General features: G+C 36.6%; 4 protein-coding genes across 9 annotated transcripts; 3 read left to right on the top strand and 1 right to left on the bottom strand.

Moving 5' to 3' along the window:
- Positions 1 to 2,327: 2,327 nt before the first annotated feature.
- On the top strand, positions 2,328 to 3,521 carry LOC110664970 (ethylene-responsive transcription factor ERF087-like). Its single transcript, XM_021824886.2, has one exon. It carries the CDS (start codon positions 2,431 to 2,433, stop codon positions 3,244 to 3,246), a length of 816 nt encoding a protein of 271 aa, XP_021680578.2. The 5' UTR covers positions 2,328 to 2,430; the 3' UTR covers positions 3,247 to 3,521.
- A 717-nt stretch (positions 3,522 to 4,238) lies between these two features.
- Positions 4,239 to 8,597, top strand: LOC110664900 (U-box domain-containing protein 43). Of its 4 annotated transcripts, none has more exons than XM_021824778.2 (4): positions 4,239 to 4,375; positions 4,882 to 6,182; positions 6,266 to 6,320; positions 6,657 to 8,597. In XM_021824778.2, the coding sequence occupies exons 2-4, from the start codon at positions 4,968 to 4,970 to the stop codon at positions 8,234 to 8,236; spliced, it is 2,850 nt and encodes a 949-aa protein (XP_021680470.2). In that variant the 5' UTR covers positions 4,239 to 4,375; positions 4,882 to 4,967; the 3' UTR covers positions 8,237 to 8,597. The 4 variants fall into 4 exon arrangements, with proteins under 4 accessions (XP_021680470.2, XP_058002967.1, XP_021680469.2 ...); XM_058146984.1 differs by having other exon boundaries at positions 4,240 to 4,375; positions 4,788 to 6,182; positions 6,266 to 6,563; XM_021824777.2 differs by having other exon boundaries at positions 4,240 to 4,375; positions 6,266 to 6,563.
- A 1,942-nt stretch (positions 8,598 to 10,539) lies between these two features.
- LOC110664958 (zinc finger protein GAI-ASSOCIATED FACTOR 1-like) lies at positions 10,540 to 12,272 on the top strand. The gene is made up of 3 exons (XM_021824878.2): positions 10,540 to 10,636; positions 10,916 to 11,312; positions 11,438 to 12,272. Exons 1-3 carry the CDS (start codon positions 10,540 to 10,542, stop codon positions 12,270 to 12,272), a joined length of 1,329 nt encoding a protein of 442 aa, XP_021680570.2.
- Positions 12,273 to 20,411: 8,139 nt separating this feature from the next.
- On the bottom strand, positions 20,412 to 24,214 carry LOC110664898 (probable protein S-acyltransferase 7). Of its 3 annotated transcripts, none has more exons than XM_058146988.1 (5): positions 23,749 to 24,214; positions 23,240 to 23,299; positions 22,141 to 22,437; positions 21,278 to 21,511; positions 20,412 to 21,179 (listed from the first exon to the last, which is right to left on the bottom strand). In XM_058146988.1, the coding sequence occupies exons 1-5, from the start codon at positions 23,854 to 23,856 to the stop codon at positions 21,030 to 21,032; spliced, it is 849 nt and encodes a 282-aa protein (XP_058002971.1). In that variant the 5' UTR covers positions 23,857 to 24,214; the 3' UTR covers positions 20,412 to 21,029. The 3 variants fall into 3 exon arrangements, with proteins under 3 accessions (XP_058002971.1, XP_058002969.1, XP_058002968.1); XM_058146986.1 differs by lacking the exon at positions 23,749 to 24,214 and adding an exon at positions 23,494 to 23,667; XM_058146985.1 differs by lacking the exon at positions 23,749 to 24,214 and adding an exon at positions 23,494 to 23,667 and having other exon boundaries at positions 23,117 to 23,299.
- Positions 24,215 to 24,422: the final 208 nt, after the last annotated feature.

A 24,422-nucleotide genomic window follows, 5' to 3' on the forward strand; every position in this document is an offset into this window, starting at 1 on the left:
TCTCTCCTCGAAATTCATCGCACATTTTTGACCTATTCTGACCTTGTGGGAACCAAAATTTTGCGAGTTGCTGCGGGCTTTCTGAGGCAATCTAAAGCTTTAAAGCCATGTCTATGTCCTATATTAATTATACGTACTAGGGACACTGCCCTACTTCTTATTTGTTTGAAAACACAATTTTTTTTTTACATTGGAAGGATTGAAAACATATTGTTCACGTTTCACTTGCTTATCAAGTATTTGTGTTGAGAGTTTAATATGTAAGTGCCTCACTCGATCTAATTAGTTTTCCTTTTTTTAATTGATTTTGATAGGAATTTGAATTCAAAATCTTACACGTTTGAAAATAATTCTAATATCATTAAATTAAAATTCATTGATCTCGATATAATTAATTTTTTACAAAAGAAAAAGGGGATGTTACTTGATTAATTCTATTTATGACATATATATAATTAATGTTTGATAAAGATTATCCCTCTTGCATGCAAACTTAGGATGTGTTCAATAATATTAATTATTCTACAAGTTGCTAGCTATTTTAATAACAATTAACTGTTTTACTAGTTGTTAATAATTAATTGTTTATATAATTATTTAAAACAAATCGTTCAATAAAAATAATTATTGAATTAACTGATAAAGTAAAAAAATAGTGATGTCATTTTTTTTTTACGCTAGTGAAAACATTCTCTCATCATCTAAAAGTTAGAAGGGTAACGTTTCATGAGCTACTCTCTAAATCTCTAAACATTAATATAAATATTATGTCACTAAATAATATAAAGAAGAGAAATAGTATTTTAACTTTAACAAAAATACTAAATGCTATTTTAAAAACAATTGTCAAACAAGACCTTAAAAGGCGATTAAAAGATGTAAATATTGAAGTCATGAGTCATCTAAAGTTAATTGGAAACTTGAGGATCTGGTCACGCTAAAATTCTCGTCCCTCTATATCTTATAGGTCTTTCTACATGTTGTTTTGACCGAAAAAGCAAAGCTCTTGCGCCCTTCTCACATGCAACCCAACAAGCCTTTAGTGTGCTCTCCAAACCTGACAAAATTATAAAATTGGGAAAAGTCATTTCCAGGGAATTGAAAACAAGTAAAAGCAACCCATTAGGTTTGAAAAGCTGAGGAGGATTGTGGAACATATCATTATATTAGACTCAAATTGGAAGCACATGGCTGAGATAATGATATTCCCTTTGTGTTCCACGTAAAAGGCTCCATATGCAATCCTATAGAGCTAGCTAGGGTAACATGACCTTTTTATGTGCGTGCGTGTACTATAGAATTCCATTTTTAGACAACTAAGTGTATTTTTAGTTGGTGTCTTCTTTTACATATAAAGTGTATAAGGTTTTATTCTAAAACAAAGAGAAATAACTATTTTTTATCGTATAATAATTTATCGATTATTATTCAGTTTACTACTAGATTTTTCATTAAATAAAAAAGAATTATATTTTAGATACCCAAGTGTGTTTTATAACCCAAAAGATTAAAAGGTCGGTTAAAAAAGAAAAGGGTTTCTAATAGTATTGGGATGATGGGCACTGACATCTGAATGATCATGGGAATGATAATTGGATTTGAGTTAATGTATTGGGCAATCATATGGAGCAGGCTGGTTTCTGCAGCTCTTTTTGGGTATGGAAAATGGAAAGAAAGCATGCATGCTTTTAAGACTTAACTCAATAATAATATATCTGTGATTGATTTTGTTAGTACCGTCCATGATTAATCCTCATTATATTCTCTCTCTCTCAGAAGTTGGCATGTGACCAACTTAATTTTTTCATATTTATTAATTATGACTCCTTATATAAAAAGACGTATATATATGGGATGTACTTTTTAAGAGAAAGAAAAAAAGAAATTGAAATTTCAAGCAAACTGCTCAATGCGAGAGCCAATCATTGCCATCGAGCCATGCCCCCATTATTGCACACCTCATTGTTATGGAGTTAATCAAAGAAATATATTTTCCTTATTTATATTCTGTGTAGGGGTTTAGCATTGCTTTTTAGAAATTGTTGTTAAGAAAAATATTTTTTTTTTAAATATATTATATTAAAACATAAATATATATAACACGTCGGATATGTATTTGATTGATAAGTGATTTCATGAAGAGTTGATGGACCCACTCTCTGATGATTAGCAACTGGAGTGATCATTATTTTGAAGAAACGTATAGGATTAATGCTATAATTAAAACTAATTTACCACAAGGGCAAGCATGGTAATCACAATTAACAACGTGGTATTGGCCCTTATTTAAACTGCCATCATGCAATTATTCTCTGCAACTTCTATCTTCCACGATAAGAAGAGAAGGGAAACGGTGTCTCTAAAGCCAGAGAGCTTTAATTTTCTTCTAATCCAAACACCAAAACCATCATTTTTCTTTTATATATTAACATGGATTTCACCAACTCATCCGCCTCACCCTCAAAGACCAAAAGAAATAAGCAACAAAACGACCAACAAGACCAACACCAAGAAGTAAGGTTCTTGGGAGTGAGAAGAAGACCATGGGGCCGATATGCAGCGGAGATTAGAGACCCTTCTACCAAAGAGAGGCATTGGCTCGGCACTTTTGACACAGCTGAGGAAGCCGCCTTAGCCTACGACCGTGCCGCCCGCTCCATGAGGGGCTTCAAAGCCCGCACCAATTTTGTTTACTCGGATATGCCTGCTGGATCCTCTGTCACCTCTATTATCTCCCCTGACGAAACGCAACACCACATTTCCGCTCTCATCGCTCCCCAGCGACACTGTAATCAAAACGACACCAACCAGCAACAACAGGTCCTCTTCACTGAGGATAGCACCTTCAATGCGTCATTTCCTCACGCTAATAGCTGTGGGCTGGTAACTGGGGGAGATGGATGGGTTCAAGGAGCTGGGGCTGGCGGGTCTTTCCAGCCCGTTAATGCTACTATGGATGCGGGTGGTCCCAATAATTACTCTGGTGACAGTATTGAGCTCCCTCCTTTGCCTCCTGATGTGACTAGCTCTTGTTGCTATGGGTCGGAAGTTGGTGATGGATTTTGGAACGAGACCAACTTTTTTGGGTTTTCTGAAGAAACATCAAATGCAGCAAGCGGGCCGTGTTTGGGCTTTGATTCGAAAGAGTTTGTCCAACAGAACCCATTGTTTGAAAGGGCGCCGTCAGTTTCTGATACGGTGGCGGAAGGGTTGGATTTGGGTTCATCATCGACCGCCTTCTTCTAACTAAATTACGTTATCTATACTATAGTTTTTTTATTTTTATTTTTTTAAAGCGCGTGATGAGCCCAAAATAGAAACTTAAACTTGATTCTGTCAGTTAAGTGATAGCTTTCAACTATTAAATCACGCTAGGCTAAGCGCTTGTGGTGGTGCCATTTTGATGTTGCGGACAATATCATACGGCCTTCGGAGTTTCGTAACCAAATTGGAGATGCAACAGTTTGCTTTGAGTCTGTTTCATACTTGCTTTGAATGAAAAGTGTATGCCCTTTCAGGATTGTATATTGGCTTCCTAAAATTACAAGGCACTCTTATGGTTTTTGGGATCTTCTATAATGTTTTGAAGAAGGTTAAAAATGCAACCAAGTACCCAACAAAATAATTAAAAAAAAAATCGAGACACTGGTTAAGTTTTTTTTTTTTTTTTTTTTAATTTTTTATAGGATATAATACCCCTTAAAAAGAACACCATAATAATAAGGTAAGAAACTTCTTCTGTCTCCTGGTGATGAGTGGTTGCAAACTTGCAATTGTTTTATATTTTCTTTATAAATCGTCGCTGACTTTTGCTCTGTCGTGTTACTGACACAGAGAAACTTCCAGTTCACACAGAGGGTCGACATGTACATTAAAGAAAAAAAAAAAAAAAAACCTACAATACGATGAACTAAATATTATCAGGGGGAATGGTGATTTGATTTGAGAGGAAGTCGAGTCAGGATTGCACCAGACAAGGCCTTGCGTTGTATTTGTTTGTGCTTTACGCGGTCTCACGCCAAAAGGTCAAGATTGGCTCCCTGTGCCTGTGGTCCCTGAACCCAAGTTAGAGAAAGCAAAAATATATATTGTTTTTGACTTTCGAGTCCCCAGCATACACGTAACGCTTGTGATGACTAAAACTTGACCTTCCTTTTAATTTCCATGTTCTCACTGCATCCGTTGTCTTTTTGGAAGACTTGGACGTAGTCTCCCATCTTGCTTCCCAAACAATTGCTCCCTTTTTTTTTTTTTTAGTTTCATTTTATGATTATATGCCTCTGTTCAACCACAGTCCTTTAATCCATGGACACCTCAACAGTCAAGAGGGAGTTCCTGCTTGCTGCTTCCAGAGTCTTTTTGCCCTGAATTTCAGGTAAGAGACTCTACTTCTCTTTCTTTTCTCCATCTCCATGGGCTTTGCACCATTTATCACGTATTGCGTATTAACTGTTCTTTCTCCAGTAATTTAGAACGAGTAAAACTTCAAAATTAATCGGCATGATCGTTCAATGGCATAATACAGAGTCGGGGTAATTATTCATATCCAACTAATAGCTGCATAATACCAGGGAAAATTATGTCACAAATCCCATTGCAAATGGTTACACGCCATGCAAATTATGTCACAATTAATTCTTTCTTCTAGTTCTACCAAAATATTGACTTGCTGATGGTATCATATTGGAGCTATGACTGCCCAAACTTGCACATTTTGCACGCATGGTGAGACCTACACGCCTTCCCAAGTTGTTTAATCCATCACTTGCTGTGTCATGTTTTGGTAGGGGAGAAGGCTTGTGTGTGTCCATGTTTTGTTCGACACCTTCATATTCTGAATTTTCTTTCCTCCTGTTTATTTCATGTCTCATGTCCATGAAGAAGCCAGAAGCTACTGATTGAATTTACTGACCTGGTGGATAACTAAATCAAATTTTCAACTGGTTCCAAAATATCAGCAACTTCCGATGGATTTCGATATTGGAATTGAGGATGTAGGGTTGATGGTATTGCAGGAATTATGGAACAGGGTGGCATCTCAAGCAGTAGATCTTGTTAGTGAAACGAGGGATGTGGTTCTTGAAAAAGACACTTTCCAACAATTCTCCAGTAGCATCTCTGAGCTAAGCACTCTCCTCCTGGCTTTGGATGCCAAAAAGGTTGAAGCTGCAATGGGTTCAGAATTTACAAAATCTGCATTAGAGACCTTAAATGGTCAGTTGAAAAAAGCCCGCAAGATCGTCAAAGACTACAAATCTGGAAGCCGTCTGCGGCTGTTACTTCATTCGCACTCAATCCTACTGCAGATGCAAGAATTAGCCAAAGAGATTGCCAAAACCATTTCTTCATTTCAGTTGGTCAATCTTGATATGGCACTGAACTTAAAAACCATGACTGAGCTGGTCATCAACAATCTGACGTCTATGGAACTCCGATCTGCAACTGCAACAGAAACAATTGCTTTTGAGATAGAGAATTCCATATCCCAAAATAATAGGAACCGAGAAAATTCTGTAAAGCTCCTGGAGAAGATTGCAGATGCTGTTGGTGCTAGTGCAAATGCATCCCTGGTGCAAAATGAATTGGCACGTCTGAGGCAGGAAAAAGAAGAGATGGAAGATCAAAAGAACCAGGCAGAGGCACTTCAACTCTCTCAATTGATACAGTTGCTGTACAGCACAGAAATTGTTACGCGGCCACAGAATGAGGACTGCCCTACATACCAACAGAAGCACCCAATCACTTCATTCGTATGCCCCTTGTGCAATGAGATAATGGCAGATCCTGTTGCAATTTTTTGTGGCCACAGCTTTGAGAGGAAGGCAATTCAGGACTACTTCAATAGAGGAGAGAAAAACTGTCCTACCTGCAGAGAGGAGCTTCCATCTTTAGAGCTTACACCAAATGTCAACCTTCGGAGCTCTATAGAAGAATGGAAGCGAAGAGAGATGGACTTAACATTCCAAGCTGCGTTATCTGCAATCAATTCCAATGATCATTCTAAACAAAACAAGGCCTTAGAGGATCTGCAGTTTCTGACAGAAATGCCAGATAATGCAATCAAAGTTGCAGAGCAGGGGCTTATTCCTAAATTAGTGGAATTCTTGAAAGATAGTAGGCTGAACACCATGGCAACGTTGAAATGTCTTTATTTCCTTGCTAAAAACTGTGATAATCACAAGGTAGCAATCGTAGTTGTTGACTATCTATTCATTTCAACTTTCACTTATGCACGTCTAAGAGTTACTGTTGTGTGGAGTTGCAGGAAGCTATTGTAGAAGCGGGAGTGGTTCGGCGAATTGTGAAGCAGATCTATACAGGTGAAAGAATACCTGATGCAATTGCAGTTCTGTTGGAGTTGTCCAACAATGAAACCCTCAGAGAAAAAATTGGGAGTACAAATGATTGTATTCCCCTTTTGGTTTCTTTGCTTGATAATAGTAATTCAGACATCTCACAAAAAGCAAAGAAAATGTTAGACAATTTTTCTTCTAACACATCCTTTGTAGTAAAAATGGCTGAGGCTGGATATTTTCAACCATTTGTAGCTCGTTTCAACCAAGGTGGATAACGAAAAAAAAATTTAGACCATAATAATTTTTTATTTTTAATAATACCATAGTACTTAAAATCACTGAAATTGTCTCTTCCTGTAGGACCACAAGAGAGTAGAGGATGGATGGCTGATGACTTGCTGAAGATGCAGCTCAAAGAAAATAGAATGAAGGACTTGGAAGACGGGCAATTCATTCAGAGTCTAATACAGATGCTCTCTTCAAACTCCTCAGCATACAAATTGGTTTGCCTCAAATGTATCAAGAAGCTAACAGCATACCCCAGGATGGCAAAGCGGCTTCTGTCAGATTCTGCAACCATACCACCTTTGCTGGGTCTCATCTCATTTATCAGCCCTGATCCAAATTTGAAGCAAGAAGCTGGTGAGATCCTTGCTCTATTGGTTGGAGCTTGCCAATATCCTCAATTCCAAATGCATCAGAGCCTTCAGGAGCTACAATCAAAGCACAATATCAGTCTCTTTCTGCAGCTGGTAATTTGTTCTGATCCTCAAATTAAGTTTCAGTTCTTGCATCTGCTAGTAGAGCTCAGCCATAAATCAGACATAGCTCGAAGCCTAATCCGATCCAATGGGGATGCAGTTGCTCACCTATTTTCTTCACTTGATGGTGACGAGCCTCTGGTGAAAAGATGGGTATTGAAACTTATACATTGTATTTCAGATGGTCATCCTGATGGAGTTCCACTCCCATCATCCCCTGGGAAAGAAACTGCCATCAATACCTTAGTAGCCATCCTGACCCATTCACTAGATATCGAAGAAAGGCGTCTGGCTGCTGGAATCATCAGTCAGCTTCCCAAGGATGATATCACTATTGATGATATACTGCATAAATCAGAAGCATTAAAAGCCATTCGTGAGGTGATCTGTAGCATGGAAGAGGAAGATAACGGGATCAGAGCACCTACTAATGTAGATACATCTCTACTGGAGAATGCTTTAGCAGCACTGTTACGATTCACAGAACCAACAAAGCCAGAATTTCGGAGACAAGTGGGCAAGCTTGAATTGTATCCATCGCTTGTTAGAGTCCTCTCCAGTGGCAGCTCACTTGCGAAGAAGCGAACAGCAATTGCACTTGCACAGTTGTCCCAATCCACTAGTGTATCAGTGTCTGATGCAACCATTGTGGCAAATCAGGCTAACAACTCTTTGCCACTGTTGCGGTTGATGAACCTCTTCCCCAACATGCCTTGGTGTTGCTCAACCTCATCAGAGATTGAAAATCTATGTGCTGTTCACGGTGCCGCTTGTTTACATAGACACACATTCTGCCTTATTAAGGCAAATGCGGTAAAGCCACTTGTTCGGACATTGAGTGACACAGAAACTGGTGTGGCAGAGGCTGCTCTAATGGCACTCGAAACATTGCTAACAGACAACAGTAGTCCATCCCATGCAACTGCTGCTATTGTAGACAGTGAGGGTGTGGTGGCCATCCTACAACTTTTGGAGAAGGGAACCCTCCCTGCCAAAACCAAAGCCCTAGACCTCTTCCATGAAATCGTAAAGCACAAACCGTTGCAGATCAGTGACCAGTTATTTCAAAGGTCTGAGAGGATCCTTGTTCAACTTCTCCAGGAAGATGCGCTCAAAAAGAAGGTGGGGCTGGTGCTTAGACAGATGAATATCATGCCAGATCAATCGTCCTACTTCTGAATTGGTTTCCATTTGCAAACAAGAAACTAAAACAGAAACATCTGGTTTACAGCGGCATATCGAGAACATCTCTCAGTGACATGATGCCTTCAGCCCCCATTAATAGTACTGGCTTTGATGTTAGGTGTAGCTCTACTGAAAAGTAAGCCTGAAGATGCCAAATTTACATGCTTGCAAATATTTTTTTGTATATATTCTAGAAAAAACTGAATGCAAATGTTTCATAACTTCATAGATTGATTAGGAAAGCATTTATACTATTATTGATGTACATAATTTTCAATTTGTCATTTTTAGACATGTGCAGAGCTGTACTGTTCCAAACCAAATTCCTTCAATGAAATCATTAAAAATTTTCTAACCGCATTGACAACAATGAAAGCATAATTTGGTCCAACAGCTTTCTTTAAATTGAGAAGCCTGCTGTTTGCATTAGTGCCAGCGAATTAAGGCAGACGGAATACCATCACTATTTGGGCTTACTTTCGCTGCTGGGTTTGAAGGAAGAGAAACTAAGAATTTCGGGAGAGAATTAATATTAAATTGATTTCTTACATCTCTTTCATTACATTACTTTCAACAATACAAGACTTTTTATAGTTTACGTTGAGAAGTCACTGCAGCAGCTTAATCCATCTCGGATTTCATCTGGTTCCATCCAGTCAAATAATGGGATTAAGTCGACAAATTCTTCTAATGGAATCACATCTGCCTCAATCCATGGGGTTGCCGAAGAAGAAATGCAGTTTGTGCAGAAGGCAATGGAGAAAGTCGTGGTTTATTTGCTGGTAGAAGCCGAAGTGGAGGCAGAACCAAAATCATCCTTGTTTAAGAAATTCATTGTTAAGTGTTAACTATGCTTATAGTTTCCTAAGGAGAAACAGCGGAAACAAGGGGAAAAAGTTCTGGCAATCCCAAGAACCAAGCTCCTCAGGGTTGGAATGGCATATGAGATATTATACAGACGCTCTGGCTTATGCATGATATACTTTTGCTGCAACTAAAAAAATTGTGGGGGAAAAAAAAGAAGAGTTGAACCTCTCAGCATACTAACACATTAATTATCCTAAAGGCCTAAGAATTATTTAATATTTTTGTACAGGAATGGCATTTATTTCCTGAACTCAACTGCAATAAGTAGGAGGAGATAATGACTCTCTCATTTCTCCAATGAGTAGATTTGGGTTATGCTACCTATCTCCTGAAAGCAAAGGAAAGTGGAAAACAATACATCTTGTGAAAAATTAAAATCTGTTGTATTTCTAGTGCTGCAAGTTATTCATACCACCTCTATATATTAGAAGCTAATGAGTCAAGGGACCCTGCTAATTATTTATTTAGTTGAACCATTCCAAAGGTGCCTCGGGAAAAAAGAGGGAAAGGGGAGCGACTTTGGTGTTTGCACTTTGTATGTATACTATTAACCAAACGATATGGCATTAGCTTGGACATTTTCAATATGAAGAAATGTTTCCTCTTCCCAGACATGGAAAATAAATGCAGTTGAGATGAATAAAAAGGAATAAAGCTTCCTAATATAGTGTGCCAGTGAATTTCTTCACTTTATGAAAGGCAAACTCATTCAAAGGCATGGACTAAATGACACATAGAAATGACGAGCAGATATTTGCCAAATGGTGATGGGTATCCAGGTGGATTAGAGAGGCAGGCGGACGTAAGCATATTATAGAATTCGAACGGAAGGCTGAATTTTGTCTTTTTATACGGATCTCTTCATGGTATCCTTTCCCCTGTCCTTTATAGTTTGTCTCTCTCTCTTTTGGTCATATTAGTTTCCAATCTTAACTAATTCTCCGCATCAAGACATAAACTGCAAAACTGCTAATGCCTCGTAAAGATTTACACACCGCAGTGATTTGGCAGGAACCTCAGGTTTGACCTGGTTTATATCTTTTATCTCTGAAGATATCCAAATTTTCAGCTTGCATTTGAAGGTGTCTTTCACAAGCAATACCTGTAATTTTAAGGGCTCCAGAGGGGTGTTTCTTAGAAGAGCTAGCTGATCAATTCTTCTCCTTCCAAACAGGACAAACAGACACATCTTGTAATGTCTTATTTTAATTGCCATTCGATTTTAACCAATAATATTTGATATAATAAAGTTGCTGTCAAACAATTCCAATTCAAATTTTAATATCAATAGATGGACCATAATCTTTGATTGATGCTCATTAGGAATTTCTTCTTCTTTTTGGCTGCTATCCAAACATCACCCTCTCCTCAGCTTATATTATTAGCTCCCTTCCTCCCCACATGGTTGAGGATCAGAGGGTTCCCAAAAAATGTCAAACGTTGCGCCTGAGTTTGAAGATGAAGAACAGTTCCAATGCACCGTTGTCTCCCAATCTTCTAATGGCAGTCCTAATCCTACTGAAAATGGTCTCAATGGATCGACTCCCACCACCTCTACGAGCATAAAAAAGAAAAGAAATCTTCCAGGGAATCCAGGCAAGCAAACATGCTTCATTTTGTTGTTTATATATATAGTAGTTATTCATACCTGTAGTTAATGAGGCCACAGATGGTTTCAATGCAAGAAAAACGAAAGGCTCCATTTTTACATAATATCAGCTGAATTTTCTAGTCAGACGTCAGAACCTAGTAATTGCCAAATTCCAACTTAACATCCTCTGCTTCTTTTCAATGCATCTTGAACAGACCCAGATGCTGAGGTTGTAGCGCTCTCTCCCAGGACTTTAATGGCTACAAATAGGTACATTTGTGAGGTTTGTCATAAAGGATTCCAGAGAGATCAGAATCTTCAGCTCCACAGGAGAGGGCACAACTTGCCCTGGAAACTCAAGCAAAGGCCAAACACACAGGTTAAGAAGAGAGTGTATGTCTGCCCTGAGCCAACTTGCGTGCATCATGATCCAAGCCGAGCTCTAGGTGACTTGACTGGCATAAAAAAACACTTCTGCAGAAAACATGGAGAAAAGAAATGGAAATGTGACAAATGCTCAAAGCGTTATGCTGTTCAATCAGACTGGAAGGCTCACACAAAGATTTGTGGCACCCGAGAGTATCGCTGTGATTGTGGTACTATTTTCTCAAGGTGAAATTTACTTCCTAAATTTTCTATCGTGCATTTCATGGTGTAATAATAGCTTGCGATATGAGAGATGCAGCAAATGTTGTAAAACATCTGGTGACACAATGTTCCTATAAATTTTTTCACAGAAAGGATAGCTTTGTCACGCATAGAGCCTTCTGTGATGCATTGGCAGAGGAAAACTATAAAGCAAACCAGAATCTTGCTGCCACTGGAGGAATATTGCAGAGCCAAGTACAAGAACTATTCAATTCATCAACGCCCAGCTCTGACTCCTGCTCAAAGAAAAGCTCAATGATGAATCTGACAATTTCTGATGAGAACATCGATGGTTCACGGAGGCCATTATCCTTGAACTCAACTGGGATAATGGTGTCAAGCAATTTAATTCCAACACTAAATCCAAGAACATCAATAGCATGTTTTAACTCTGCAGATGGATCAAATATTTCTCCTATGGCAATGGGGTCGGCTTTTACCTCTGCAACAGCTCTGTTACAGAAAGCTGCAGAGATGGGTGCAAAGGTCAGCGATAATTCAATTGCTCCAATTCTCCTTAGGGGATTTTCTGCTAGCAGCATGAACTCATCTGGGTCAGCCCAGGAAGGTTCTTCGTTAGTTGGTTGCAATACTGCTGCCAACATGAACAGCATGTGTGTGGGAGATACAGAAACATTTGATAACAACTTCGATCCAGGATATTCAAGGAATGGTTATACCATTTCTCAAACTGGATTATTTGAGTCTACTCTCAATATGAGCTCAGAAAATCGAAATGCTTCTAACAGCCTCGGAGGAGAAGTATACATGGGAAGAGGCGAAAAAATGACTCTTGATTTCCTAGGTGTGGAACCAACTAGGCGTACAACTATGGGGAAGAAACAAAACTATGAAGGCAACATTATGGGGTTAGGATACTCAAATGTGCATAAAAACTTGAACAATTTGGATTCAGATTGGTAAACAAGGATTGCATTTGTAACGCCCCTCACCCGTCTATAGTGTAGTCGAGCAAGGTGTGCTACATTCGATGCCAGAGCTTCCTATCCTGTCTTGCAGTGTACAATATTAATTTAATATTTATTTAATTATATTATCGTAGTAATTTTTTTTTATCACATCTTATTATCGTGGAGATCCAGACATAGTCTCTTTTATTTTATTCAGTGCATGTCGAGTTCCACATTCAGTGAATGTCGAGTTCCACTGTTACCTGTTAAAAACATTTTATATCTATTTTGTATTCTCATACCTCATTTCGTTGCTCATATCAATTTCCATGCATTATATCATATCATAGCTCATATAATTTTCAAAAAAATAAATTTGATTTCATTCATATAAATTTTATACATTCATATAAAATTTGTATACAATAATTTACAATTTATTTACATTCACAAATTAATGTATATAGTTTACTTACATATAATAACCAAAATGCAAAAATCTAAATATACATAAGCCCTACCAAAATGACTGATGAGGTGACAACCTACACTGTAGCAGATCTGATCAAAATCCTGTCTAAGCTCTACTGCTGTTGTTGCCACTGTTGCTGGTACTGGTCTTTCGTACCTACGCGTAGTAAGAACCAACGCACTAAGCATATTGCTTAGTGGTGCATAAATTTGAAATAAAAATAACTAAATAATTAAAATATTTATTTCACGTATAACTTTATAAATAAATATAGATTTCATGAGTTTACAGTCTTTTAAATGTTTATAGAACTTTGAAAATAATTAAATTAATCAGAATCTTTTTTGTTCATTTATTCCATGTTCAGTCTTATTACTCATATCTGTGATATCTCCATGTAATTATTTAAAATTGAAGGTTTATTACTAATATATGTGCCCAAGTAACCTATAACAAACTATAAAAACTGGATACACGGGAGTATACTAGTTAAACATCCGTATGTCTAACATGTATACATCTGTCATGTCAGGCATAAGGCCAACGGGCAGGCATAAAGTCAGAAATAAAATTAGGCACAATGGCCAACGAGCAGATATAAAGCCTGTAGAACAATCATATCAGACATATATTGTCTATCAATGATTATTTCAGTGAGCAGTACTGCAATCTGTAGTCACTAATTGGTATATCAATCGATCCAAGCTATATACATAAGTCTAGGTATACTTTGGGTAAATTAGTATTATTAAGCACTTGTAGTTTTATTATTTCATGCTATATACTATTAAGGGTTCATAACATGTTATTATTTCACTTCATGTACTATATATATTTTATACCATTTTCATGTCATTATAATGGGAACATAGCTCCCAAATACATATTCATATAACTTATGTATTTATCACTCTCATTATTTTATGTAATGTACTATACATATTTATAGTATTATATTTTTTTTATATATGATGGAAATATAGGTTTCAAGTGTATTTTTATATGACTTATGTGTTTAGCAAACCATTTAGGTAATTTACGTTTTATGTATCAAATAATTTCATGAACATTTCTTTAGGTTTAGAACTGGTGCCTTAACTTTATCTATCAAATTGGCCAAGATGTGGCCACTGTTTGGCTACACTTCCTTCATGGAAGTTGTTCTTCTATGTCTTATCTTTGTTTTCCTTTTTGAATCATGTCATTGGAGTTTTAGAACTAAAGTTATGATCAAATAACCACAACTAGTTCATGGTCTCTTTCTAGGTCTAGATTCAGGCAGATTCTGAAGTCCATTTTTCCTTAATTATTTGGACATGTCACAGTCATCTTTAGACCTAATGTTCTTCATAGAAGTTGTTACCCTATGTCTTATAATCACTCAGAATTTTAAATTACAATTTTTCAAGTTTTGTAGAATTAGTTATAACCAATTAACTAGCCTAGACTCAAGTACCCTATGTCTACAGGATTCCAGGTTCAGGTCAGTGGCTTTAACTCCCATTTTAGGGCTCTTACACTCAAATTTTGAGAAAAGTTTCTGAATCAAAGTTGAAGCCCTATCTCTTAGGTTTCCAGAACAGTTTGGCTCATCCTATTTGGGATTTCCTAGTGAGAAATATGCTATAAACATTATTCTGGAGTCAAGTAATGGTTTAGTCAAATTCCAGGTTTTGATGTGCTGACTTTTTCAAGCAATTTGGCCTAGGTCCCTTGGGTTCTGGGTTCTGAACAAAATCAATATTGTAGATCTATGTCTTATAAAAATTTTAGCATTAGTTTCATTGCATTTGCAATTTTGTAGACCATGTTATGGCATTTTTACCAAAATTGGTCAGATAGGTTCAAGTCCACAATTTCTGAACAATTTGGTTCTGAACAGTTTTGTTGACCTAACTTTTGCTAGCAATTTGATTTGGTTAGAGGCAGATATGGGTTCTGTGTTCTTCATGAAAGTTGTGCTCTTATTCTAACCTTTTCAATGGTATAAAAATTAGGTCATTCTGACCTTCCTAGAGGGAGTTATGGCCAATTGAACAATTACTGTTCATATGGTCATTTTTCCAAGTTTAGATTTTGGTTACCCGGATTCAAGCCAATTTTAGGTCAGGTTAAATTCAGTTTTTAGGCATGGCCTCTTCATGAAAAATGTGGCATATTGTCCTAGGTTTCGTTTCCAATTGGCCTCATACCAATTGGAGCAACATAACTCAACTTATGGCTATCTAAGCATGCTGGACTCATAGGTCCAGAAATCCTGCATGAAAACAACACTCCTAATTTTCAATTTCCTCCAACTCCCATACTTCAATTGGCATACATGGCAATTCTAAATAGCAACAAATAGTCTCAACAACACCACTTTCAAGTAGTAACACGAAAGTTCCAAAGTTAAGTCAAAACCCTAACTCAAAGTTTCAATCTCAAGCATTCTTAAAGTAATTCAACTTCTAATGCATATAAGTTCATCAATCAACATCACTAATCCATTCAAACCTATCAAAACCATCAATTCCTCACACTTTCCATGGTTTCCGAAATTAGGGTTTTCCCTTACTCATGGTATTCATTTTTATTTCATGGAAATTTACTTCAATTTACCATACTAATCATACTTAGAGAAGGAAAGAAATGTGTTTAGTGCACTAACCTTGTTTGTGTCCAACTTGGACTTGCTAAACTTCAATTCTTTCTCTTCTTATTGCTACAACTAGCTTCCTCAAGGTGTGAAATTAATTTTTTGTGAAGGGGTTTAGGGATTTTATGGTGGGGTGGCATGGGAATTCAAGCTTGAAAGCTTGAAGAAACATGGAAGAAGGCTTCCATGGAGGTTCGACCAAGGCTCCCAAAAAGAAGAAGAAGAAGACCAAATGAGATAAGATGAATTTAAATAAAATTGTCTTATGTGCATACAGGTTTTAATTTAATTGGGCTTTTAATTATGTCATCCCTAGGTCATGCTTACCTCATAATTCATTTAATTTTTTTTTATTTCTTTCTTTTCCTTCTCTTTTCTCATTTGCCATACCATAATTCATGATTTAATTTATTTTATGTGTTTTAATCTCTCTCATTTTAATTAACATTTAGGTCAAAATTCAAATCTGGGTTTGAAATGACCAAAATGTCCTTAGTTATACTTATCGGGTTATTTTTGGTCTGTACCGATTAACTAATTTTCTTGAATTTTCTTTAATATTTTTAATGTCATTTAATCTTAATAAATCCTCTAATTTAGTCCCAAAAATAATTTTCTAGGGTTTCTCGTCGGTCTAGGATTAGCAATTGTCTTCACAGTTGCTTCCCAGTACGGTCACCCATCGCCGGAACCTCGACTCATTTAACTGAGTTGTACTTCGCTCCTTTTATTTTTCTTTAATTTTACTCAGTCTGTATTAAGTTAATTTATGTTTCCTCACTCTAGTTTGAGTGTAGTTTCAGACAACCTGACTATCCCAACAGATGTTAGTCATCGAAATAGTGGAATGTACGGACTACCTAAAGTGAGGGCATTACAGGATTAGCACAAACACATGCGGCGATCTCACAGTCGCAACTCTTTCTTAGAAAGTGAAGTTTCTGTTTTTTCAGTCATTCATAATAAATACAAGCCTGCAAAATATGCAGTATACAAAAAATTTACAGTATGCTATTTCTTGTTTACAGACAACAAATAACTACCTCTCTATAAAACTTCCATACCACCTACTTATTTTGTTAGTTGTTTCTTTTCTTAGTTAGATTTCAATGCATTATGGTTGGCGCAACATGATGTCAAGTATCCTATATAGCATGCATTGGTAAACCAGTGCATGATTCCTTGAAATGTTAATGGAGGCCTTTGAGAGAGTTTAATGACTTTGCATCATCCTGCACTCACCTTTATTTCTCTAACCTCTGATAAAGAAAGTTTTTGAATGTGTGATGTCTTTGAAATAGAAATCTCTCAGTTGCACATGTCACTAGACTAGTGGGGACATGCACAAATAAATTTCTCAAACTTGGCTAGTTTCAGCAAAGATTATCATATTAATTGGTTCCTTATTCAGTCCATCTGAAATTTCAATATCACCTAATTAGCAGTCATTAAGAAAAGAATAAATTTTTCAGAAAATTAACCTAAGGTCCCTAAGGTTTGCCTTTATTCACTATTTCATCCTTGGATTTGATTAAACTACCCTTCCTTAAAATATATTCCCCTCTCCATGCCTCTTCCTTCCTCTTCCTACCTCCCTTTCTTTCCTAAGCCCACTCACCTCTCACACGCACCATCAAATGGCTTCCAAATATGCTCCTCCACCTCCCAATTCCTCAATCACACTGAATAGTAACCTAGTGCCAATCCACCATACTCCTCCATTTACATATAGGATAATTGGCCCCATCTTCATATGATAATACATATGAGAATTCTCTAAAATTCAATAAAAGTGTTGGACATTTTGATGATAAATATGGGATTATAATTAGAGAAAATCTAATTTGTGGTTGGATCTATACAGGAAGCAACCAAAGAACAAGTACGATATGGATCACAATGGTACGTGTCTAATACTGATTAGTGATTGATTTGTATAAGATGGGAACATTCTATGTAATTCGCTATAGTTAATATGAATGAAGTCTTGATTCTTCTCTCTATTCATCCCTTCCCTAAATTCTTTTGTTCTTTTATGTTTCTCCTCTTTTTGGTTCACTTTCTCCTTTAATTTCCCCTGCATCTCCACCATAAATAAACTTCAAAGCTAATAATCCAGCCACATTGCTATCTTTGGATCTATTCAAGTCAATAGTCAAATTTTCCCTTTACATAGCAGCGAATTCCTTGCTTGTAGGTTCTTTAACATCAATCTCATCCAAATCAATTACTTGATGCTCTTCCGCAATTTTTTCACCACTTTCTTGCATTTCATCAAACTTCCTTGATTTTTTTTGTTCTCTTCATAGGACTAAGATAATTCTTCAACATCAACACTTTTTGCATCTTCTTTATTGAATTCAACATCTTCCTTATCTTTAACATCATTTATGATACTCACAATGAATAATGCCTTGTCACAATCATGGTTAGCAGTAAATTGCTCATCACACTACAAGCACAAGCCCTCACACTTTCTATCATTCAATTCTAAAAGGTCTTTGTGACTGAGAAAGGAACATAATCTATGGCAGAAATTTTATGCACTCAAATGGGTTTTCAGGTAAACAAATCTTAGGAGTTTTGTACAAGAGGAAATCAAGAATCAAGAAAGGTAATACTTATGCAAAAATGGTGTTTGAAAAATATTCTTGATTACTGATGGTAATGAGAGGAAAACAAAGATGAATCTTGATGTATGGATCTTCAAACTTTTTGGTAACCAAGAAAAGAAGAGAAGGAGAAAAAAATAGAGGAGAATGAAGGAAAAGGAAAAACAATAATGGAAACAAATAAAAGAAAACAACAACAATGAGTAGGAAATGTTTCAGGAAAGAAATAGAAGGATAGAAAGAAGGAAGATCAAGAGAGATTTCAGGGAGAAAAACAAGAATCTATAATTTCACTATGGCCAAGAATCAACGAAGCTCTGATACCATTGATGCAAACGAAAGGAGAAAGTAAACTAGAAAGGAGAGAAATATAGAAGAACAAAAGAACTTAGAGAAGGAAGGGATGAACAGAGAGAAGAATTAAACTTCATTCATATTAACCATATCGAATCACAGAGCATGTTTCACCTTTTATACAAATCAACCACCGATCGATATTAAAAAGTGTGAGGGCTTAGGGTCAACCTTTTTTTGTGAGACCCGACACTCAAAGTGGTGGCTCACGGAGTGGTGGCCTAGACCCATTGTGTGAGGACAGGTGGGTCTGATGTGTAGGGTGCTAGCATTGACCAACATGGCTGTGACCAACAAGGACATTGGTTCTCCAAGCGTGGGGTATTGTTCCGATCCCACATTACCTCCTCTTATAAGCTAGTTTTTAAGGGTGAGTTCTACTTAGGTGGCCTATCCTCATGTGGTGCAACCATGGTGATTTGTGGTGCTCAATGGTTCATATCAAAAGGACTCATCAATTGTCCAAGTTCAATAAGATTGTGTAAGAGGTGCCGCCATATTATGCCCCAAAATTCAAATTGAATGGATAGGTTAACTATGCGTCCACGCCCAAAAACCCAAGTCCATGGCTTGGGTCAAGCAGATTCGGTATAGCATGGCTTGCTCGCCAATGGTCAGGGTAGGGTCTTGACTAGCTATTGGCTCAAGCTTGACAACACTTAGAAGGCTCAACTTGAACATCCAATGGCTTGGAACCCACATGGCTTGATAAGTCAAAATAAGGCTCTCTAACTTGACTTAAGATTTTCTCGCCTACAATCTCGCGATACCTTATCCCACCAGGTCCAAATTATTTGGGATCACTAAGAAAGGTGTGTAACCACTTCCAACAGTCCATAATGGCTTTATATATATTGCACCATAGCACTGGTACTAGGTTCACTTATCTACTTCACTAAATACTTAACCCTCATTTTACAAGTTCTCAAGCTATTAAACACTTTACTGACTTAAACATCGGAATGGCTACTCTTAGCCACCAATCTCACTCATTTCTTCTTTGTAGGATCCAAGCATTGACCCAAAGGACTCACAACAGCATTAGGTAACAATAGTTTGATCCTATTCCACTTTAGCTTTTTGGTCAATCCTAACAAAAACCCGCCAGATTACCAAAGTTGGGTTGACCATTATAGCTCTGTGATTACCGATGATGAACATGGATTCATATAATTACTCTATAATCCCAACACTAATAGGTTTAACTCTTGGAATTCCTATAATTCATTGATTTATAATCTTATTGATTGTAATCTTCATTGTAATTTTGATTCCTGAATCTTGATTGTAATTTTGATTCCTGAAATTTCAAGAATTTCTTGATTTGTAATTTTTTCGATTCTAATCTCACCAATTGTAATTTAATTCATGAAAATTTCGAAACTTGTTGATTTTGATTCATTGTTTACTGAATTTATTGATTTTGCATTTGTTTGTTGCTTTTGTTGTTGAGTTTGGATTTGTTTAGGAGAGAGAGAAATAGAGAAGATAGAAATGGAGAAGGGTTATGAAGAAAGAAAGGGGGGGGGTGGTGGGGGGTGTGTGTTATAGAAAGGGGAAGAGAGACTGAAAGAGAGAAATGCAGAATAAAGAAAGAGGAACAAAAATGATAAGAAGGAGAGAGAGAAATGCATGGGACAGAAAGAAGGATATAGAAATGATAAAGAGATATAAGCGATTAGGGTAAGAGGGAAATATGAACTTTTCTATTACAATTGATCACCTTTTATAAAAATAATAATAAAAAAATTATATGGACTATTTAGTTGACAGAAAAATAGTTAAGAAACTTTTTATAATTATTGAAATTTAGGTACAAAATAACAAATAATAAATTCTATGGTGATTCACCCTAAATTTTTTTAATATCAACCACAAAACCATATCAAAGAAAATATAAGGGATGAGCACTGAAAACTTAAAAATAACAAAAAGAAGCAGTTTTGAAATTTCACCACCCATCGAAAACTCCCTCCAAGTGTCTGTTCTATTAGTAAGGAATTAGTTAGAGTTCAATATAAGAGGCTAATAGCATCATCTGCACATTGCTAACATTATTGAATCGACTAATAAGTATTAACAGCCAACTAAATTTCCTGAAAATTGAACACATAATAGCACAACATTCCCAAAATAACACAGTTTGATTTACATTATGTAACCCTTCATACCTAATCAAGCACGAGAATGCCTTTCCTTTTTCTCTTAGAGAAATGTGAAGCATATAACATCCCTTTCATCCTTCCAGTTGAATGGCATGTCAACGGCCAGTTCCAACTAGCCCAGACCCAGTAAGAGAATGTCATATGGCTTTGGCCTTTGAGATATGAATGCTTTCCTCCCGCATAATTTACACAGTACAAACAACTTTAATGATCTCGAGAAATTTTCTATCTCTTAAGCCATGCTCCAATTCAAGCTCAGCAGCCAACATTTGTATATCAGGTGTTATTCAAGCTCAGCAGCCAACATTTGTATATCAGGTGTTAACTCCCAGATGGCCTTATGATCCTGATTTGTGTGTCTTGGTTGGGTCCCGCAACTGTCCAATCCACCGACACTGTAAATATGGTTTTGCATTTCTTCAAAATCCTCATCAGCAACAGCTTGCCGTTTTGCCACTTCTACATCAAAGCTAGTTTTGGTTATATCTGAGCTCAAGGAATGCCCCACTGACATTGAAGTGGCATTAAGTTAATATGAGTCCCCCTTGATCTTTTCCCTGAAACTGTTCTTTGATTTGGGAACTTCTGAGAAAAAAATATCTATAAAATTATTCACACAACCAAGGTTATAAGGATTCATCTTTCCATCATGACGATATCGGAAATTCTCATACGTTGTCTGCACAAACAATAAGAGGCTTACAATAAAAGGCTTACAATAATGGAGTACAACATCTTGAACAACAGACAGCATAAGGATGAAGAAAATATCAGAACCTGATTGGTGCATGTCAAATACAGATGAAATGCAGTGAGGCCTCCAACAAACCAATAACATACGAATGTATATAATATCAGAATTCCTGAAAAGGGAGACTTCAGAAAGGCCCTCCCGAGATTACAATCATAAATGCCCATTATCCTCCAGACATTCAACCAGCAACAAGCAAAAACGTAGAGACAAAGCATGGTTGTGGAGGACAGAAACATGGAGAAGAATCTGTAATTTCTCTGTCAATAGAAAACTTCAATCCATTAAGCCAATGAAAGGAAAGATATTGTTTTACAACATAAACCTTCAAACATGATCCAAAAAAAATTCTGAAAGGTCAAATTATGCAGTTTGCCTATAAAAAAAGTATATCAATCACAAACTGGGGCTTTTTGAAATAAAAAATAATAATAATAATAATCCATTAAATTGTGAAGAATCATCTAATCACAATCATCCCCATTACTATTTCAACCTAGATCCTTTGGTTCTTTAAAGTTGCAACTTCCATGAAAAAATCCCACATTCCAATTGGAAATCCAAAATTGAGAAAGTTCCACAAAATGCTCGCTCATCTATAGAGGTGGACTAGAGTACAAATAGAGTTGGGCAGCAGATATGTGAGAAAGTGTCTCAATTATTAACCAAATTTCAGGACCTAAAAAAAGGAAAAATGCATCTGCTATTCAGTTTTATCTGACAGTGGAAATCACACTTGTCCCAAGGGGGATGAATGGTATAAGACTTATAGAAAGCAGTAAAACAAAATAGAATGCAAGATGAGTAAAAATGCTTTTGGAGAGATAATATGAAATTCATGATTTACTCAAGACATGCAAAGAAGAAGCACTTTCATGCTGGAGTGTACCTTTCCAATACACTGCCCCACCCATGGACAATGATGATCAAAACGCTCAACACAATTGTTGCATACAGAGCAATGAGAGCATCTTGGAGGGCGATATAGCATGCATGTTTGGCAGTATTTGATTTTGACTACTATCCCATTAACCAAAACATCTTTCATGGGTGGTAAACTAGAACCAACACCATGAATCGCTTGCCAATCTGTAGACATACTTGAGCCATCTCCATCGGAAGGATTGAGGTTACGAGGAATAATTCCAGGATCTTGTGAAGATGTAAGGAATAGAAGAATGATTACCTGAATCAGTTGACAAGGCAATGGAAAATTAAAAAATAAAGAATCTTAGCAAATCAATAAAGAAAAGTGACAGGAGTTAAGGATATGCATGCAAGGATAGCCAGAAGCAAGTTTTATGCATTAGTTTGGCTTGGGAGATTCTGAAAATGAGAAACATATAACTCATTAGAAATCGTGTAATTTGATGCATAGCTACTTATCCATCATTTTGCAAATACAAATTTAAAGCCTAATATCAAATGAAAAAACAAGACAACTTCATGTCTTCATCTTTGCCTTAACCAAATTTACAGTATGTTTTTCCCTAACTTAAGCCTTATATAACTTGTTCTCTGTAAGAACCTAACAACAATATGATTTCAAATCCCAACTGAGAATCAAAACATCTGGGCAACAATTAGCAATAAAATTCAATTATCCCCATTTTGAGGAAAAAAATTAGGATGAGTCTTATGTTCTTTTCACATTATCTCTCAGATTACTTTTGTCAATTTCTTTCAGGCTATTCTCAGTGAAACTAGGAGTCTAAGATCTCTGAAAATTCTTGCATGGTTCTCTAAGTTGTATTTACTCACCTTTACAGTTGCTTTATTTTTTTACACAAATATTTTAGGTAAGGCCAGTAATATATCTTTAACAAAAACTGTACGTTGTCAGTCAGTAAGGAGGAACAACTTACATATGCTGTGAAGATGGCACATACAACTACAACAAAATTGCCAAAATGGGGCTGAAATTCACTTATGAGCTCATGCGAAACAAAAGCGCAAAACAAGATTACTGGAGTCACAATCAGGAATACCGTAAGGAATAGCGACCTCGCATCTGGACCAAATATAAGTCTACCCCCAAAGCAGAATATCTGCGGAAGAATGAGATAATTGAGTCAGCTGCTTGGCTTGCAAGTGAAATCACATATGAGAGGACATGCGAAAATTGATTTCATTGGTTTCTTGTAGGATATGAAAAAGGGTATAAGCTGGCATGGTTAAACGATCATTGTATTAGATTAACAACAACTAGTGCAGTTTTAATTAGAGAGTAATCAATTCTTACTGGGTAAATGTTGAAGTGAAAACCATTGAGTGTAAGATATATGGTCAAGGAATCCCATGCCCGGAACTGATCAGGTAATCTTAATAGCAATATAGAGTTTTGGATGCTAATGGGATTCTTACACTGGAAAATCATGAAGGCCGCAAGAGCGAATATGAACAGAAGAGGACAAAAATGCATGGGAATGGGAGACAAACAATTAAAAAAAAAAAAAAAAAAAAAAAAAAAAAAAAAAAGAGTAAGGGCAGAGCATACATTGCTGCCTCTCCAAGCTTGGTAAACTCGAAGGTCAGGGCCATTGTTATCGATGATTCGGCGGTCGGAACCAGAACGATGACGATTAGGCGGCGGAGGCTGCGTCATTGGAGGAGTGTAGATGGTTTTGGAGGAGAGAAGATAAACGGGAGAAAGATAAAGGAAGTGTGTATGGACCGGAAGTTTAGGATGTCGGAAACTCTGAACCCCCAACCTGGGTTCAGGAAATGGAAAGGCTAGAGATAAAGATGCAGAGGAAGAGAGTCGGCAATTTCTGTTTGAAAGCAGGTAAGTAGAATCGCTGATTTTGGCGATGAAGTGTTAGTAATCCAGCTCTGTTTCTTAACGATAAAACATTAATACTGGTAAAGATCATTTGGCTATCAATATCAAAGTGGTTTTTTGCCATTGCCGTTAAAGGAGCTCCGTCTTCACAGTCTTCCCTCTCCATCAACGCCATGCTACTCTTATCTGTCCCCCTTTTCTTTAAAAAAAAATAATTTAAATATTAATTATATATATATATTATTTTAATTCCTAGATTAATCTGAAAAATTAAAATAATTCAATTTATGATCAGTTAGGAAACTATCTTTCTGCTTCTAACAGCGTGCGTGAAGAAGTTATTTAACATTTAATATTATGCAAAATATTTTCTAAATATAATCTATTTT

This window comes from Hevea brasiliensis, chromosome 5 (genome assembly GCF_030052815.1).
Source record: "Hevea brasiliensis isolate MT/VB/25A 57/8 chromosome 5, ASM3005281v1, whole genome shotgun sequence".
NCBI classification, from domain to species: domain Eukaryota; kingdom Viridiplantae; phylum Streptophyta; class Magnoliopsida; order Malpighiales; family Euphorbiaceae; genus Hevea; species Hevea brasiliensis.

Excerpts from the sequence above, each read along its gene's own strand:
- LOC110664958 (XM_021824878.2), top strand. The coding sequence starts at position 10,540 with ATGTCAAACGTTGCGCCTGAGTTTGAAGATGAAGAACAGTTCCAATGC. Across the intron at positions 10,637-10,915 it reads TCCTAATCCTACTGAAAATG|ACCCAGATGCTGAGGTTGTA; the intron begins GTCTCAATGGAT and ends CATCTTGAACAG. Across the intron at positions 11,313-11,437 it reads TGTGGTACTATTTTCTCAAG|AAAGGATAGCTTTGTCACGC; the intron begins GTGAAATTTACT and ends ATTTTTTCACAG.
- LOC110664970 (XM_021824886.2), top strand. The coding sequence starts at position 2,431 with ATGGATTTCACCAACTCATCCGCCTCACCCTCAAAGACCAAAAGAAAT.
- LOC110664900 (XM_058146984.1), top strand. The coding sequence starts at position 4,968 with ATGGATTTCGATATTGGAATTGAGGATGTAGGGTTGATGGTATTGCAG. Across the intron at positions 6,183-6,265 it reads AAAACTGTGATAATCACAAG|GAAGCTATTGTAGAAGCGGG; the intron begins GTAGCAATCGTA and ends GTGGAGTTGCAG. Across the intron at positions 6,564-6,656 it reads TGTAGCTCGTTTCAACCAAG|GACCACAAGAGAGTAGAGGA; the intron begins GTGGATAACGAA and ends CTCTTCCTGTAG.
- LOC110664898 (XM_058146985.1), bottom strand. The coding sequence starts at position 23,628 with ATGATTTTCCAGTGTAAGAATCCCATTAGCATCCAAAACTCTATATTG. Across the intron at positions 23,300-23,493 it reads TTCACTTCAACATTTACCCA|ATATTCTGCTTTGGGGGTAG; the intron begins GTAAGAATTGAT and ends ATTCTTCCGCAG. Across the intron at positions 22,438-23,116 it reads GTGCCATCTTCACAGCATAT|GTAATCATTCTTCTATTCCT; the intron begins GTAAGTTGTTCC and ends CAACTGATTCAG.